This window comes from Squalius cephalus (assembly GCF_949319135.1).
Source record: "Squalius cephalus genome assembly, chromosome: 3".
NCBI classification, from domain to species: domain Eukaryota; kingdom Metazoa; phylum Chordata; class Actinopteri; order Cypriniformes; family Leuciscidae; genus Squalius; species Squalius cephalus.
In genome coordinates this window covers 23,667,329-23,681,980 of record NC_137124.1, presented here as the reverse complement: position 1 = coordinate 23,681,980, position 14,652 = coordinate 23,667,329, and the positions used below count along the sequence as shown (strand labels likewise).

Sequence of the window (14,652 nt, the reverse complement as noted above, 5' to 3'; positions counted from 1 at the left end):
TCCATTGAAACACACAGCCCTTCTATAAACACTATTTCCCCATATATTCATGTATGTATGTGTTAAATAATTCTCATGAATTTCAATGGATAGGTTTTACATGGCCAAGGTCAACCTGGGCTACGTTTCTCAGTCAACTATAGCCTGCAAGTCCCGAGGTTACAACACACTTGCGACCACAGTTAAGTAACGATGCTTTTGGGAAACTCACCCCTGGTTAGGGTTCATAGACCACATTGGTTAAGCTGGTGGAGACCTAGCTGATCTGATGCACCATGCTCAAAATTCAGCTTGATCTGGTAAGGCTGTCAGGACTTGTACGTTTGTTTGTTTTTGACCTATGGCCAGGACAACTGTTGGTATTCTTTACATAGAATAATTTGAATGAAGTTTTTTTAAACACTTTTTTTTTTTACACAAGCCAACCAGGCCTTTCAGATTGCCTGGAACAGTTTTAGATATAAGTAACTTCATCTACAGACAGAACAGAATATTTGCAATACTTTACAAAATGTTTATTGGTTTTTAAAACCACTTTAAAAAAAAAAAAATCTCAACATCAGTCAGCACTTATAATACAAAAGAATGAAGAAAATCTTGCAGAAATGTCTTAAATTGATCAAACTACCATAAAGAGTCTGTACATAAACAATAACAACATAGGGAATAGCAAAGGTAAGAAAGAAAGACACAGGGTTTTACCAGGTCAGTGAATAATACAGTCACAATTCTGGCCTGCCTCTTCATTAAAGTAGAAATAGTAGTGCTTGTTCAAAAACAAATGTTCACATACATACTTTAAGCAGAAGGAAATAGTACATGAAGACTTAAAATAAATGTAAAAAAAATTAAAAAAATTAACACCAGACATTATCTGAGTTATTTCAAAACAAGTCAACGAGTGAACTTTCTTCTGTTGAACAGAAATACTTGTTACTATAAAGAGTTATGACATTTATGTACAGTGATTCTGAACAAATGCATATTTACGATTTTGATAATGTAATGAACGTTCGATTATTAAACGTTCAAATTATTTAAACATTTTAATTGCTTTCACTTATTTACATGTAAGTACTTCTCACCAAGATCCTCATAGGACTCTTTTTTTTTACTTGAATCTTTTTCCAAAAAGTAGTTCTTCAAAACAGTCTATTGAGGCTTCATGTACTGCACTGAAATTCTCAAAGCTCATTGAAGAAATTAGTGCAATAAAAGGAACCACTAGAACTTTGCGAATTTCCAGTTGTTACATTTCCAGTGTTAACTGCTAGATCCCTGTTTATCAAAAAAAGAGAGAAAAAGATATGCAATCTTGTAATATAAAACCACAATACATATTTTTAAATCCATGCTATATTCCCACACAAAAGCACTCTTCTGCAAAAAAAAAAAAAAAATGCAATAAAAAAAACAACCTGAAACCAATTAATAATAAATAGAAAACAATGCTTGAAAATGAAAACTCACACATCTATATCTATACAAGAGATGTCTAGTTGTGTAAACTATTAATTGTAACAATTAAAAACAAAACAGAAAACTGTCAAGGACCATTGATGACTATTATCATGGTCATATTGTCAATATGAATGTTAGTCAAACTGGTAATACATTGACATTTTTTTCCCTTTTATGAATGGAGCTTATTTACAGCGCGTCACAAACAGAAGTTCAATAGTCCACTTTTTCATCCCATAAGAATCGTCCTGCTACAAATACCAGAAGTACGAAGTCTGACATGATCAGTAAATAAAATTCAAGTGATACAGTGGTCTTATGCAAATGCCACTATGTATTCACAAAACAAATTCCCTTTTCAACCCCACAATCTTGGCCCCATTTCAACCTGGGTGATATTTCCACAAATTCATTTTAAAACATGCACCTTAAAAGCTGGGGTAATAATTCAATTTGAAAGTGGTGATACTAAAAAGGTAGAATTACTTCAACATTCTTCTCAGTAACTCCAAAACTTGTCTTTGGTATGGAAGTAAGGCTAAGATGGACTTTAATAACTACCACACTCTGAAACAAAGTGTAAGCTCTGATATTCTGAAAGCAGTCTACTAATCAAGTGCGTCAATACAGCATGGTACAGTAATGGCCATTTGAATTAAATGTCTTCATTACAGCTTTGAAATTAGCACTGAGTTTGTTTATTAGTAATGTGATCTGGGTTTTTACAGCTGGTACGATCTTTTGATTAAGGGGTAAAGGCTCTTTAATAGTGCATGTTATAAATAAGTTCCTGAATTAATCGCTCAAGTCATTTAAAATGCCAAAACGAGGCATGTGCATGAGAGCATATATATACGTCAATGAATATCATTTATGCAAACTGCTAAATGACAAGCATCAATTGGGGGGAAATTCATATGAAGTCAAAATGTGGCTAATCAACTTTTTCTTAGCCTCATTAATGCATAGTTGACAATAAAACAAACATTTCAGATAGTTTTGACAACTGTCCTATAATCTTTTTTCCACAACTATAATCCACTTTGGCATTTTTGTTTCACCAGTTACTATTAATCCTTCCCCATTTTTCCTTCTAATTCTTCCATTTAAAATGTGACCTTTTCTCAGTCATATTCAAATTGCAAATGCAATATAAAGGTGCCAGCTAGTGCAATAACCAGTGCCATTATTATGTAATGATTGTGTATAAAAAAAATCCCACCCTGTTCTGTGGGATAAAATCTGAATGATCTCTTTAAATCTAGAGACTGGGGGAAACCTGAGATGCAGCTCAGGACAGCATATTGCCAAAAAAAAAAAAAAAAAAAAAGAAAGAAAGAAAAAAGGTCTCTCAGAGATTTCAATTTAGTTAAATATTAGAATATAACATTAAATAGCAAAAGTGCACTCATTTATTCACTTTGAACATAAAATCACCAGCCATCTAACGTAAAAAATATAATAAAAAAAAACTTTTGTGCTGCATACATCCCAATTGACAGTGGCAATAAGAATGAATCTGCAAATATCACTTATCTTATTGCACACAAATAGAATTTGTAATGTGAGCCAGCAAGTTATTACTTTTTGAACAGCTGCTGCTGGTATAAGTTGAAATATTTCAATATTAAGCATAACCTGAAAGCTTAACAAAGCTGATGTGATCTTCCCTTATTCTTTGTTTACTGAAGACAATAAAGATGTTACAGTAATATGTTCAAAGTTGTCACTTATTATGGTTTACTGCAAATGGAAGCACCGATTTTCTTAACAGAGTGAAAAAAAGCTAATTAGATGAGGTAAAGTACCCCATACAGCTGGTGTTAACCTCAAAATACAAATATCTTTCTTTAAGATAAAGGGTTAAAAGGAAATTCTTATTTTCCAATTTTCAATACAATGCCCTTTGACTGCAAAATGTTCAAAGGTTTATAAAAAAGTTGCGTAAATTAATGCATGAAACAGTGTTGAGGCATAAAAAAGCTTTCTGATGACTCCTTATGTAAAGCTCTGACGTGGGTTTTCTTTACAAAACTGGTGGGAAAGAGGAGGCAAAATGTGACAGCACTCCCCGGTTAGACTGTGTTGCACTAACCATTGAGACAAAAACCCAACAATTTTGAAAGCGCAATAATTTCTGTTCAGCCTGGCACTTCAATATGGACCTGCATCACGATGTCCAGGGGCTTACTATAGTAGGTGGTGCACAACAATGAGGTGAATACATACATCAATGAGATTTCAAAAATGCATACATAGAAACCTATACAAATATAAAAACAACACAAAAGCACAAATTAACCCAACATTTCCACTGTTGCCTGGTCTTTACTCTCCAACCAGTCAAAGCCAGCAGAATTCACAGTCTCGCTGCAAATCTGTTGAAAAAGTGGGTCATTCTTCAGTTCCTCCAGTGTTGAGTCTTCATATTGTCCTGGCTGTTGACAAGGGTCAAAAAGAAGGTTGGTGTCCAATGTATTTAAGTCATTTATGCCACCGGTGAGCTCAGAGGTTAGTCGCATATCGCTGGGAAACTCTGAACCCCCAGCACTGAGCTTTGATCCTTGACCCACAAGCTGTGAGCTAGCATTCAAGCTTTCCTCATTTAAAAGATCTTTAACAGTTCGGTCTAAATCCAATGGTTGCTGGTGCTGATGTTGTTGGAGGTTTTGCTGTAGAGGCAACAGCATGGCCTGACTCTGCTGTTCCTGCCCAAGGAGCTGCCGTCTGCCTAAGTGCTGTTGCTGTTGTGACGGCTGGTGCTCCCCTGAGGCTGATTGTGCTTGGCTTTCGTCTACAGAGAAACTCGTCAGCTCCTCCCTGGCATTTTTCATGAGGTAACCAGGCTTTTGGGACTCAAAGGCTGATGAACAAGGTGAGATCAGAGCTTGGTGGCTGGCACTACCAGGGAAGCTGGGCACTGTGGTGGTCTCCAGAATCTGGGTGAGATTCATGCGGGCAGTGTAGTTGGACGGCATGTTGTTGATTCCGAGGCCACGTACAGAGTCATCTCCATCGACATCCATTTTGCTGATGAGGACATTGGTGATATTTTTGGTATTAATCTGCTGGCCTGATTGCATGGGTAGAACCTCAGACTGCATCATCACGGTCACTGGAACGGACTGACTCCTCTGTGCCATGCTGCTGACACTTACATCAGGGTCAAAGTTAGAAAAGATGTTTAGCACTTCAGGTGTTACAGGTGAGTTGAAAGGAGAGACCACAGATTGGGGAACATTGGGAGCTTGAGTCCCACTCAAGTTGCGCTGCCTGACTGCCGGGCTAACGCTGCGGCAACGAAATGTTCCAGACCCTGAGGTGGTGCTGGCTTTGTTGTCAAGGGGTGCTGGGACAGCAAAACCCTCTTTCTTGTTGAGGCTAGCCATGCTTGCCACTTGCTGCTGGACAGGTGAAATGGGTGTCAAGCGGCTGATATGAGTGTCATGATGTCTGCTTTGTGGTTGACAGGTCTGGCCCGGGATGGCAAAGGCGTGAGGCTTTCGAAAGTGGTCATCTACCAGGTCTTGGTAGCTGGGCAGAATGCTAATGCAATTGTTAGAGTTCCCACCACTGTTATTGTACCCACTGTTCATCCACTCCAGTTTAGTCTTATCTGGATGCGTTGCCATTGGTCTTTGCATGGGCTTGACAGGGCTCGAGGAGACTGTACTTCCATCGTGGTATCCAGTGATGCTGGAGTTAATCGGCGTAAATGCAAAAGGGTTCCTGCATTCCACTGGGCTGGGTGGGACACTACTGCTGCAGTTGGAGTGTGGTGTGCCAATAGGAGTTTGTCGACTACTTCCAAGAGCACTGTCGACCGGAGTGGTGGGGACTAGGCGCAAACAGGGGCTTTCGTGCATCAATCCCTGGCCGTTTCCCATTATCTCTGAAGTGGGAGTAGGTGTCGGAGTGGGTGTTTGGATTGGGGTCCTGCTGCTATGAGCAGAGCTGTAGTACAGGGTGTTAGTCTGGAAGGTAGACATTATGGTAGTCTGCATGGTTTGATGCTGGCCCTGCAGTGAAATATCCACACAGTTGCTGAAACTTTGTATGCTATTGTTAATTTTCATCTGCTCTTCCATTTGTACAAGTTCCTCGACGATGCTATCCTGGGTCATGTCATCATCATTAAAGGGGTAGTAGCCAACGTTGGCCTGAGTTCCATAGTCAATCATTTGAGCCTGTTGGTTGGCAGGAGAGGGTTGAGCAATCGCAGGAAGATGCTCCATCACTGGGGTGGACATTTGCTTTGGCTCAGACACCATTTGCGGACCATAGACTTCTTGATGTTGTTGAGTGCCATCTTGTGGCTCACTATCCCAAAACACACTCTTCAGTTCATATACTGAGGAGTCGTCAGACTGATCTATAAGCAAATTCTGTGAGTTTTTTGTTACTTGTTGTAGCAATGCTTGACCTGGAGCACTAACAGTACGGGTGACCTCAGCTCTACCTTCAATTCCTGTTGAAGATCCTTCCCATCTCCCTTGGGAGATACTTCGCGGCCTGCTAACAGTCTGAAACATGGTGTTCCCTACTGATGTATCCTGACTTGATGTAGAGGGGACAGGAACTCTATAATCCACAACTGATGAAGCTCCTTCCCATCTTCCTTGGGAGGTGCTTTGTGGCCTGCGAATTGTCTGGAAACCAGTATTCCTGACCGGAGCTGCAGTAGCTTTGCCTATGGCTGTGGGTGCACTTTCTGGCCTGATTGGAGTACATGATCTTGGAAATGGCTTCATCATTATTTCAGACTTCTGTTCATCAGATCCACTGGCTGATAGTACAGAGATGTGGGCTTTTTTAACAGGTGTTGGGCTCAAATCAGTGCATAAGCCAGGTCTCTTGTGAGGGCTCTTGGATGCCAACACAACATCTTTGGGTGACGTCACAACTGTATTACTGCTGATTGACTGAGTGCTGCTTGTGTTCTGGTACAAAGTGCTTTCATTAGTGTTAAATGTATTATTACTGCCAGCAGCCAGAGTATTGGCACTAAGGAGTGTCCTCCCATTGCATTTGGTCCCTATGTACAATCCCAGAGAGCCCTTGTCAAGAGGAGTAGGTACGCTAGTCGCTCTGGGTTTAAGAATTCCTGACCGATGTACACCACCAACGGAGTCTGAAGTGGTTGCCAGCCTACTAGTGCCACCCTGCTCTTGACCACCTCCAATTATGGCTTCGATATTTGTTTTAGTGTCGATGACAGGCATTGTGGTTGAACGTCCGGATCTTGCCAAAACAGATGACATTGCAGCTATAGACCCACTGCGAACACGCGTAACTGGCTGTGGATCATCACTGAGGCTGGCAACTCCAGCAGATGAAGGTCTGACTTTGTTGCTGGTAGGGGTATCTGCTGGTGTGTTGGTACCATTGCCATTGGAGCCCAGAGATATGGTTGTCATTTTGACAACATTGACCGAACTGACGTGCGGAGTTGACATTACCGTCTTGATGGGGCTGTTGGTGATGAGCAGGGTTGGCGAGCGCAGGGTGATGCCACTTGAGGCAGATGGTTTGGGCAGGATTTGGGCATACCGTTGTCGGGCTGACCGGTCGCTTACTGGACTAGCTGGGATGTTATGAGGTGTCTTGGGGCACTGCTTAACAGACTGCACTGACTGGGTAACCACTTGAAAGTTTACAGGAAGAACTTTGCTGTCTGCAGCTGTCATGGGGAGAGGGCTAGGAGACGTTAACTGCTTACTCCTCTGAACCTGCATGAAATACAAAAAGGAAAAAAAGAGAAACATTAGTTAAATAAATATTAGATAAATAGGTGTTAATATTAAATTATTTATAAAACTACTATAAAATAAATTCAAATGTGAAATTTTTTGATATTTTTGTAATTTTGTGTAAAAATCGCAGTTTACCGTGATGGGGCTGGAAACAGCTGCAACCACAATCCCAATAGGTTGAGGCGAAAGAAGAGCAGGACTTCCACAAGGTATGCCTGTCCCTGCCCCGGGAGTTATGCCCCCATCTACCCTCCTGGCCTGAGCTTCACCAGGGAGTGGAGAATGCAGTTTCTGTTCCTGCTGCTTCTTCTGTATCTTCCTTTGTAGCTGCTGTTTGGCATCTACTGAGGGTGAGACCAGGGTTTTAACCTGAGGCTGGAATGAGTGTGCATCGGCTGTGGGAGCGAATGCAGACGACTGAATGGACATCTTTGCTCCTGTGGGAAAAAAGAGAATCAGTTGTAGAATTATGACGACATTAAAAAATAAATTAAATTAAATTTTCCAAGAAACATATGCACTTATTTTTAGGTTTGTCTTGTGTTTGCTAGCCACAAGGTGGAGACATTTCCAAGTGTAGGTACATGGAGTGAATTGCTGGGCTGTTACAAGTTTACTGTACCTGAGGGGGAACCGGTCATCACAGTAAGAGCAGCCACAGACTTAGTTCCAATGTAGTGGCTGTTCAAAAGAAACCGAGCCAGATCGTCAACGCCGTCAAACTGCCGACTCAGCACTTTCTGTGCCCACTCGCACACCAACCCACATGCGGCAATGCGCACCTCGTCTTCTGCACTTGACAGTTGACCAGTAGCTTCAAACACTTCACACTGACAATGAAAAATCAGCACACATTTTCTAGGCTTTCACACATGCAATTTTTAGTTATTTGAGAGATGTTTAATATTATTATAATGGTAAGAGTGATAAAATTGCAGTGAATCAGAGACAAGACAAGAAAAGATGAGAAAAAAAAAAAAAAAAAAAAAAAAAAAAAAAAAAAAAGAGTAGTAACTCACCCCATCACCTGATTTGTGAAGATCTAGGTTGGGAAGAGATGGCATGTGTACACAAGCCTTCTTCCTAAGTCCACTATAGCAATATCTTCACAGAAGTCAAGGAAATACATCTGTCCATTATACAAAGGTGCTAGGATTTCCACATATCAAAAAAGGTATTAAATCACTTTCGTGTGAAGCAAATAACATACTGAAGATAAATTATTTGATAATTGATAAATGTTTGTCAACACTGGAATTAAAACTAAATTAATTTTGTTTAATCTATGTCAATATATATATATATAAATAAAATCACTAGTGAGGCTAACAGCCCATGCGGGGCAGAGATGTTGGTCACAAATAAAGACTAATCGTAGAGCTTTCACACCAAACAAAATGTACAACACAGTACTTGACTGTTTATGCATCTACATTCTTCTGTATGAAAAGTTTGGGTGAGAAAAGAGACAGTATGTAGGTCTACAGTGGGTTTTCGATCTCATGAACTCTAATTGTACCTTTAAAGAACATGTCACACAGCTTAGAATGAAAGCTGATATATTTTCCAGTTTTTGTTCCTAGATGTATGTTATTACATCAAACATGACCTTCAAAAACCTTAAAGTATGGCAACTACATTATTGTTTTGGAAAATCAATCACCAAAAAGCTTAAGATTCAATTCTCGTGCATAAGAAAATACAAGATGTCCTTTACTGGAATGAAAGCGTTGCTTTCTTGGGCTTTAGAGTTGGTGAGGATTGGATTTCCGTTGCAGTAGCAACCGTCAACAACAAGCATGGTTTATTTCAGTGACGCACCACTCTGAAATTAAAAATAATATTCAGCCTCACGAATGCACTTTCAATCCTGCCTTACCTAACACCAAAATAACAATGACCACAGTTACACAACATAATAATTTCTGAGATCTGACATAACAGCTAAAGACATGTTGTTGTTATGTTGCTTACTATTATGGTATCTTTTAACAAAACACTAAAATAAAAAGATTCATTTAGATTCATATCACCTATTAAAAACCTCAAAATAAAAGTTAAATTTGACGTTTTCTATAAATTAGTTTTTTTTTCTTTTTCCATTTCAAAATTAAGTTATAAAGTAGTAATACTATAGCCTGTACTTCCTAACAGAGCACAAAAGAGAAATGATCTCCACTGTAAAACAAGGCTGTAAAGAAATGAATGGTCACTTTGGCTGAATGTCTTTTGAAGATCAGCATTTGGCAGCCGATAGTAAACAGGTTTCCTATACAGCAAAACTGTTCAAGGACTCAAAGCTTATTTTGATTCGATTTTTGATCTATATTTAGCAGCTACATGAATTACAGCAACAGATGCTTTAGTACACAGAGTTCAGGGACAGGAACGTGTATGTGTGTCTGCTTTTGGGGACTGGGAAAAGGGAGGATGGGATTGTTACAAAAAGTTCCATTGAAGGATATTTGGATTTGCCTCGCATGCCAAGTCGCCGCGCTTTCATGGTGGGAAAGACGTTCTTCATGATCTTTCCAAAGTCTGCAGCACTGAGAGCGTGATAGCCCAGGCTATCACAGTAACTCCTGAGCAGCACACATGTAAAAGAAATCAATTACAATTTGCACAGAGACCACTCACAGAAAACAAAAGCATATCAAGCTCTGTGCAAAAATACTTGCTGAAGTACATTCTCCATAAACTTAAACCTCAACCAACTAGGAACCAACTCTGGCTGAAATGTTTATGTATAAAGCAAGATGGCCCAGGATTCCTGGCTTACTTGTACTCATCATAGACTTCTTGTTTAGGCAGTGATGTTTCAGGGTGCTCCTCAAGATGGTTCCGAATCCAGCTAAATGCGTGCATCTGCTGGGAACGACTTGATGACATGGCACTCTGCTCACTGAGAGAAAAGAATGAAACAATACAATTAGAACTAATTTGCTATACTATTTTGCTGGTGTTTTTCTCCTACCATTAGCAAAACATAATATGGAAAAAGATGATAAAAGCATTAGTGAAAAGTTCCATTGCCCTCATTTTGCATTCGATTCAGATGTAGTTTAGTAGAACCCATAGTATCACTCACTTTTTCTCAACGCCACTGCTTGGTCCAGAAGGCAACTTGAGATAGAGGTAGAGTTTTTCAATGTCTGTAAGCTTCTCCACATCTTGCTGCAAAGCAACAGAAACACAGACGACGTGTGCTCAGTATAAAGCCGTTATAATGCCATGTTTCAAGAGTTTGAAATGTCAAGTACAGAAGACTTAGCATCAAGTACATCAAGTACAGAAGAAGCCTAAGAAAATTAGATAATCATGAAATAAAAGTATAGTGACATGACTTCCTGGTCACACTGAAAACAAGCCTTTGAATATAGGGAAAGGGTATCTTTAGAATCACACAGAAAATTGTCTGGTTTGACTCAAAATTAAATTAAACAAAAGTACAAGTTTGATCAGCTGGCCCAAATAATGGACCAAAAACCTTTCTTTTACAGAATATACACAACTCAAAAGTTTGGGGTTGGTACAATTTTTTTTAATGTTTTCAAAGAAGTCTCCTATGCTCACCAAAGCTGCATTTATTTGATGAACTTTTCTATTTTAACATTTTAAAATGTATCCTATGATGGCAAAGCTGAATCTTCAGCATCATTAGGCTACTTCCAGTTTTTAGTGTCACATGATCCTTCAGAAATCTATTTATAATTCTAATAATGCTGATTTGATGATCAAGAAAAATTTCTTATTATTATCAATGTTGTAAACAGTTGCTGTTGAATGTGTGTAAACCTTTTTACACGATTCTTTGATGAATAGAATAGATAGTTTGAATTAATTTTATTTGAAATAAAAATGTTTTGTAACATTCCAAATGCATTTACTGTCACTTTTGATCGAGTTTATGCATTATTCCCGAATAAAATAATATTTAAAGAATAAATAATGATAAAAAAGAAAATCTTACTGACACCAAACTTTCGAGCAGTAGTATATACAGGGGGTCAATGTGTCAACATGGTCATAATAACTGGACAGCCTGGGATTCTTTACTGTCTAGCACAGAGGAGAAGTGCTGAATGAAGGGGGAATCCATCAGGGACCCATCCTATCCAATCAAAATGATCCGCTGACTATTTAACAATAAAGTAGTAAATAAATGCAAATGTATTCTCTTTTTACAACATAATCATACAGACAGATGTGTGCATTAAAAAAGATCTCATTCTGATCTTCAGGTCTCTGTATTTCTCTTACAGCTGAGCTGTTCCTAAATGTTAGTGTAGCACACAGGCACTGAACAGCTCTTCAAAGAGAATGTGTAAGATGTTAGGGTGGGGCCAAGCTGATTTAAATTCTGCCCGAGTAGAGAGCAGCAGACACAAGTCTCTCCCTCCAGGCGCTGCTACCCATTTTCACTTGCCGGCTCTTTCTCACTCGCAAACATACGCTTAAACCCACAAACAATCTATAAACATTGGATAGAGATATTATAGTGGTTAATTGAAATTTAGTGCCTTTACTCAACAAGATGGGCTGAGACCTGCAGAGCTGTGAGCAGCGAATTAAATTAAACAGACTTCAATAGGATTGTAAGGCATAACCTCAAACAGGAAGTCATCCAAGGTAAAAATAATCCCGAAGAATACCTAATCCCTCAGCGATCAGAGCAGTCAGTTAAGCCTGTATAAACAAGCCTTTGTTTTCATGGTGTCTGCCTGTGGGAGAAATGGAAGTGGGGATCTTCAAAAGTCCCACACCACTACATCAACTATATGTCCAAATTACCAAAGGCCATGTGAAAATAAACAATACCAACAACTTGGGAAATGCACCTGTCACTTAAACATCTCTTCATCAGTGATGGCATCATCACACTCTGCTGATTCTCTCGCCCTCCCCTTTCCATTGAATTCTAAGAATAGTTGTCTCTCTCTGTCTTTTCCATTCGTCTCTTCGTTGCTAAGGGTTGATGGCTAGTAAATAGCTAAAGTTATCAACCACTGAGCGCCGTTAGCGTTAACATTGGAGAGGGGTAAGAAAAGTAAGTAAAAATGGCACGAGAATGCAGACGTCTCGGAGCCAAGTGGACAACCTTATTTAAGAGAGGACTTGGCATGACTTTTTAAGGGTGGACAAACATAACATAAGCATGTGGAAAACAAAAACAGCATACACACGCTACCGTTTAAAGTTTTGGCATCTGAAGATTGTTCTAATGTTTTTGAAAGTCTCTTATGCTCACCAAATAGGGATTTATTTTATCAAAAATACATCTGATAAAATACATACAAAACTAATACTGTTAAATATTATTGCTATTTAAAATAACGGTTTTCTAGTTTAATATACTTTAAAATGTAATTTATTCCTGTGATGGTAAAGCCAAATTTTCAGCGTCATTACTCCAGTCTTCAGTGTCACATGATCCTTCAGAAATCATTCTTATATGATGATTTGCTGCTTAAGAAACATTTCTTGGTATAAATGTGAAAACGGTTTCATATTTTTGTGGAAACCATGATACATTTTTTTTAATTCTTTGATGGACAGAAAGTTAAAAGAACAGCATTTATTTGAAATAGAAATATTTTATTATAAATGTTTTTACTGTCACTGTTGATAAATTTAGTGCATCCTTGCTGAATAAAAATATTCTTTTTTTTTTTTTATCATAATGAAACTTTTGATCGGTATTTTACTCAAACTTTGTTTAAGTAAGCCAAACTTAAAGACAATGTACTTATGCTGATTTTTACAATAGCTTTGTCGAAAGTGTTTTCAATCTTATCCTTCATTCATCAGTCTCTCAACACTGAGATGGAACAGAAATTGGCAAACAGGTCATGACAATGTTAGGAAGATCCTGTAACTCATCATCACTATAGCTCATTCATGCAGGTGTAATGTCCCCTGGGGAGTGTGAAGGCCCCTTACTCAGCAATACTGAGCCTGCTAGACATTCATGAATAACTCATGCATTTTTCAGAAGGACTGAACCCACGTCACCCAGTTCTTTCTGACAAGCCTACAGAAGTTTATCACAAGCAAACTCTTCCAGGCCAGATGCCAGAACAATTCAATACTGGGACAAAGTGATGATTCAGTAACAGTGAGTGAACATAATGAATTGAATTATTGTACAATATCCAGCATGTTTTACATTAAACGCTTAAAGGGATAGTTCACCCAAAATATATTCTGCATCATTAACTCACCATTATGTCATTCCAAACCTGTATGACTTTGTATCTAATGTGGAATACAAAAGAAGATATTTAGAAGAACATCTCAGTTTTTTTTTTTTTTTTTTTTTTTTTTGATCAATTATATTAAAGAACAAAGTTGTTTTGGACCCCACTGACTTACATTGTAAAAAAAAAAAAAAAAGCGGTTCCAAATATCTTCCTCTATGTTCCATGTACCAGTTTGGAAGTGGAACATTAACAATTTAAACAAATCAAACCTGTAAACCTGTTTGTTATAAAGAAACCTTAAACACAAAGTGTGATGATCCTTCAATAACAGAGTTGACGTTTTTGTGCTCTGAATTTCTAATTTACAAATATTGTCAGAAAAACTGAAATGTTATGAACAATTTTAAGTATTATTATTTTATTTATTTTTTTATTGATACTGTTAGTAAAATGTAAATATGAGATAAGTGACTTAACTTATCTATTAACTTATGATAATAAGTTAAACAGCAGGGCTTTGTGGCATACTACTATGGAATGAAAGTTTCACGAGAGGAGGCTGATGCAAGACTCAGCGAGGGCTGGCAACATCCTACAGAGGTCAACAGCGGCAGACTAGAGGAGGAGGGGGCGGATAAGGACAGAGGAGGTTAGCAGCGAACACAGGAAACACTGTCTAATATCTGGAGAGGATTTCATGTTACTTTTACCTTGGGGGCCACACAGACCGCTGTCAATTTGTCTTTCCCTCATACGTCACCACACACACAACTCAAAACATTTAATGGTTGCAGCCCTACTTCAACTGATGTGAACTGTCTTCAATTTCTCAGCCATGCAGAAACATCCCCATATTACAAACATTAGCACAAATTACACTGACATGCACACTTAGGTGAGATTTGTGGGACATTCCCAAAAATGTCATACCTTGACTGCCTGGTTAGGTCAATGCAAAGTAATATATTTTAGCTCAGAGATTATAAAGGAGGCACACTTTACTCATTGTCTTTGTACTTTCATTTACAATTTTGAAGAAAAGTTTGTTTTCATGAGGCTTTGTGACTTTTCCAACAATTATATACTACAAAAAAGATACAAAAATAGATTTATTAAATGTTATAATAGTGATTTGACAATGTATAAAAAAATAAATTCAAAGCAAAATGTCTGAAAAAAATATAATAGGGAGTGGAAATGGCCGAGCTAATAAGTGCTCCTCTGCAGCCATCTACTGG

The 14,652-nt window shown here is 38.4% G+C and overlaps 1 protein-coding gene across 2 annotated transcripts in view; it reads right to left on the bottom strand.

Moving 5' to 3' along the window:
- Positions 1-500: 500 nt before the first annotated feature.
- Positions 501-14,652, bottom strand: part of rfx7a (regulatory factor X7a) — a 31,505-nt gene continuing 17,353 nt past the window's right edge. For both annotated transcript variants that reach the window (XM_079866997.1, XM_079866998.1), the window contains 7 exons: positions 10,303-10,388; positions 9,994-10,116; positions 9,680-9,796; positions 8,234-8,318; positions 7,837-8,044; positions 7,350-7,651; positions 501-7,190 (listed from right to left, as the gene is read on the bottom strand). In XM_079866997.1, the coding sequence (XP_079723123.1) occupies positions 3,759-7,190; positions 7,350-7,651; positions 7,837-8,044; positions 8,234-8,318; positions 9,680-9,796; positions 9,994-10,116; positions 10,303-10,388 (4,353 nt within the window). In that variant the 3' untranslated portion in view covers positions 501-3,758. The remainder of the gene's footprint in view (positions 7,191-7,349; positions 7,652-7,836; positions 8,045-8,233; positions 8,319-9,679; positions 9,797-9,993; positions 10,117-10,302; positions 10,389-14,652) is intronic.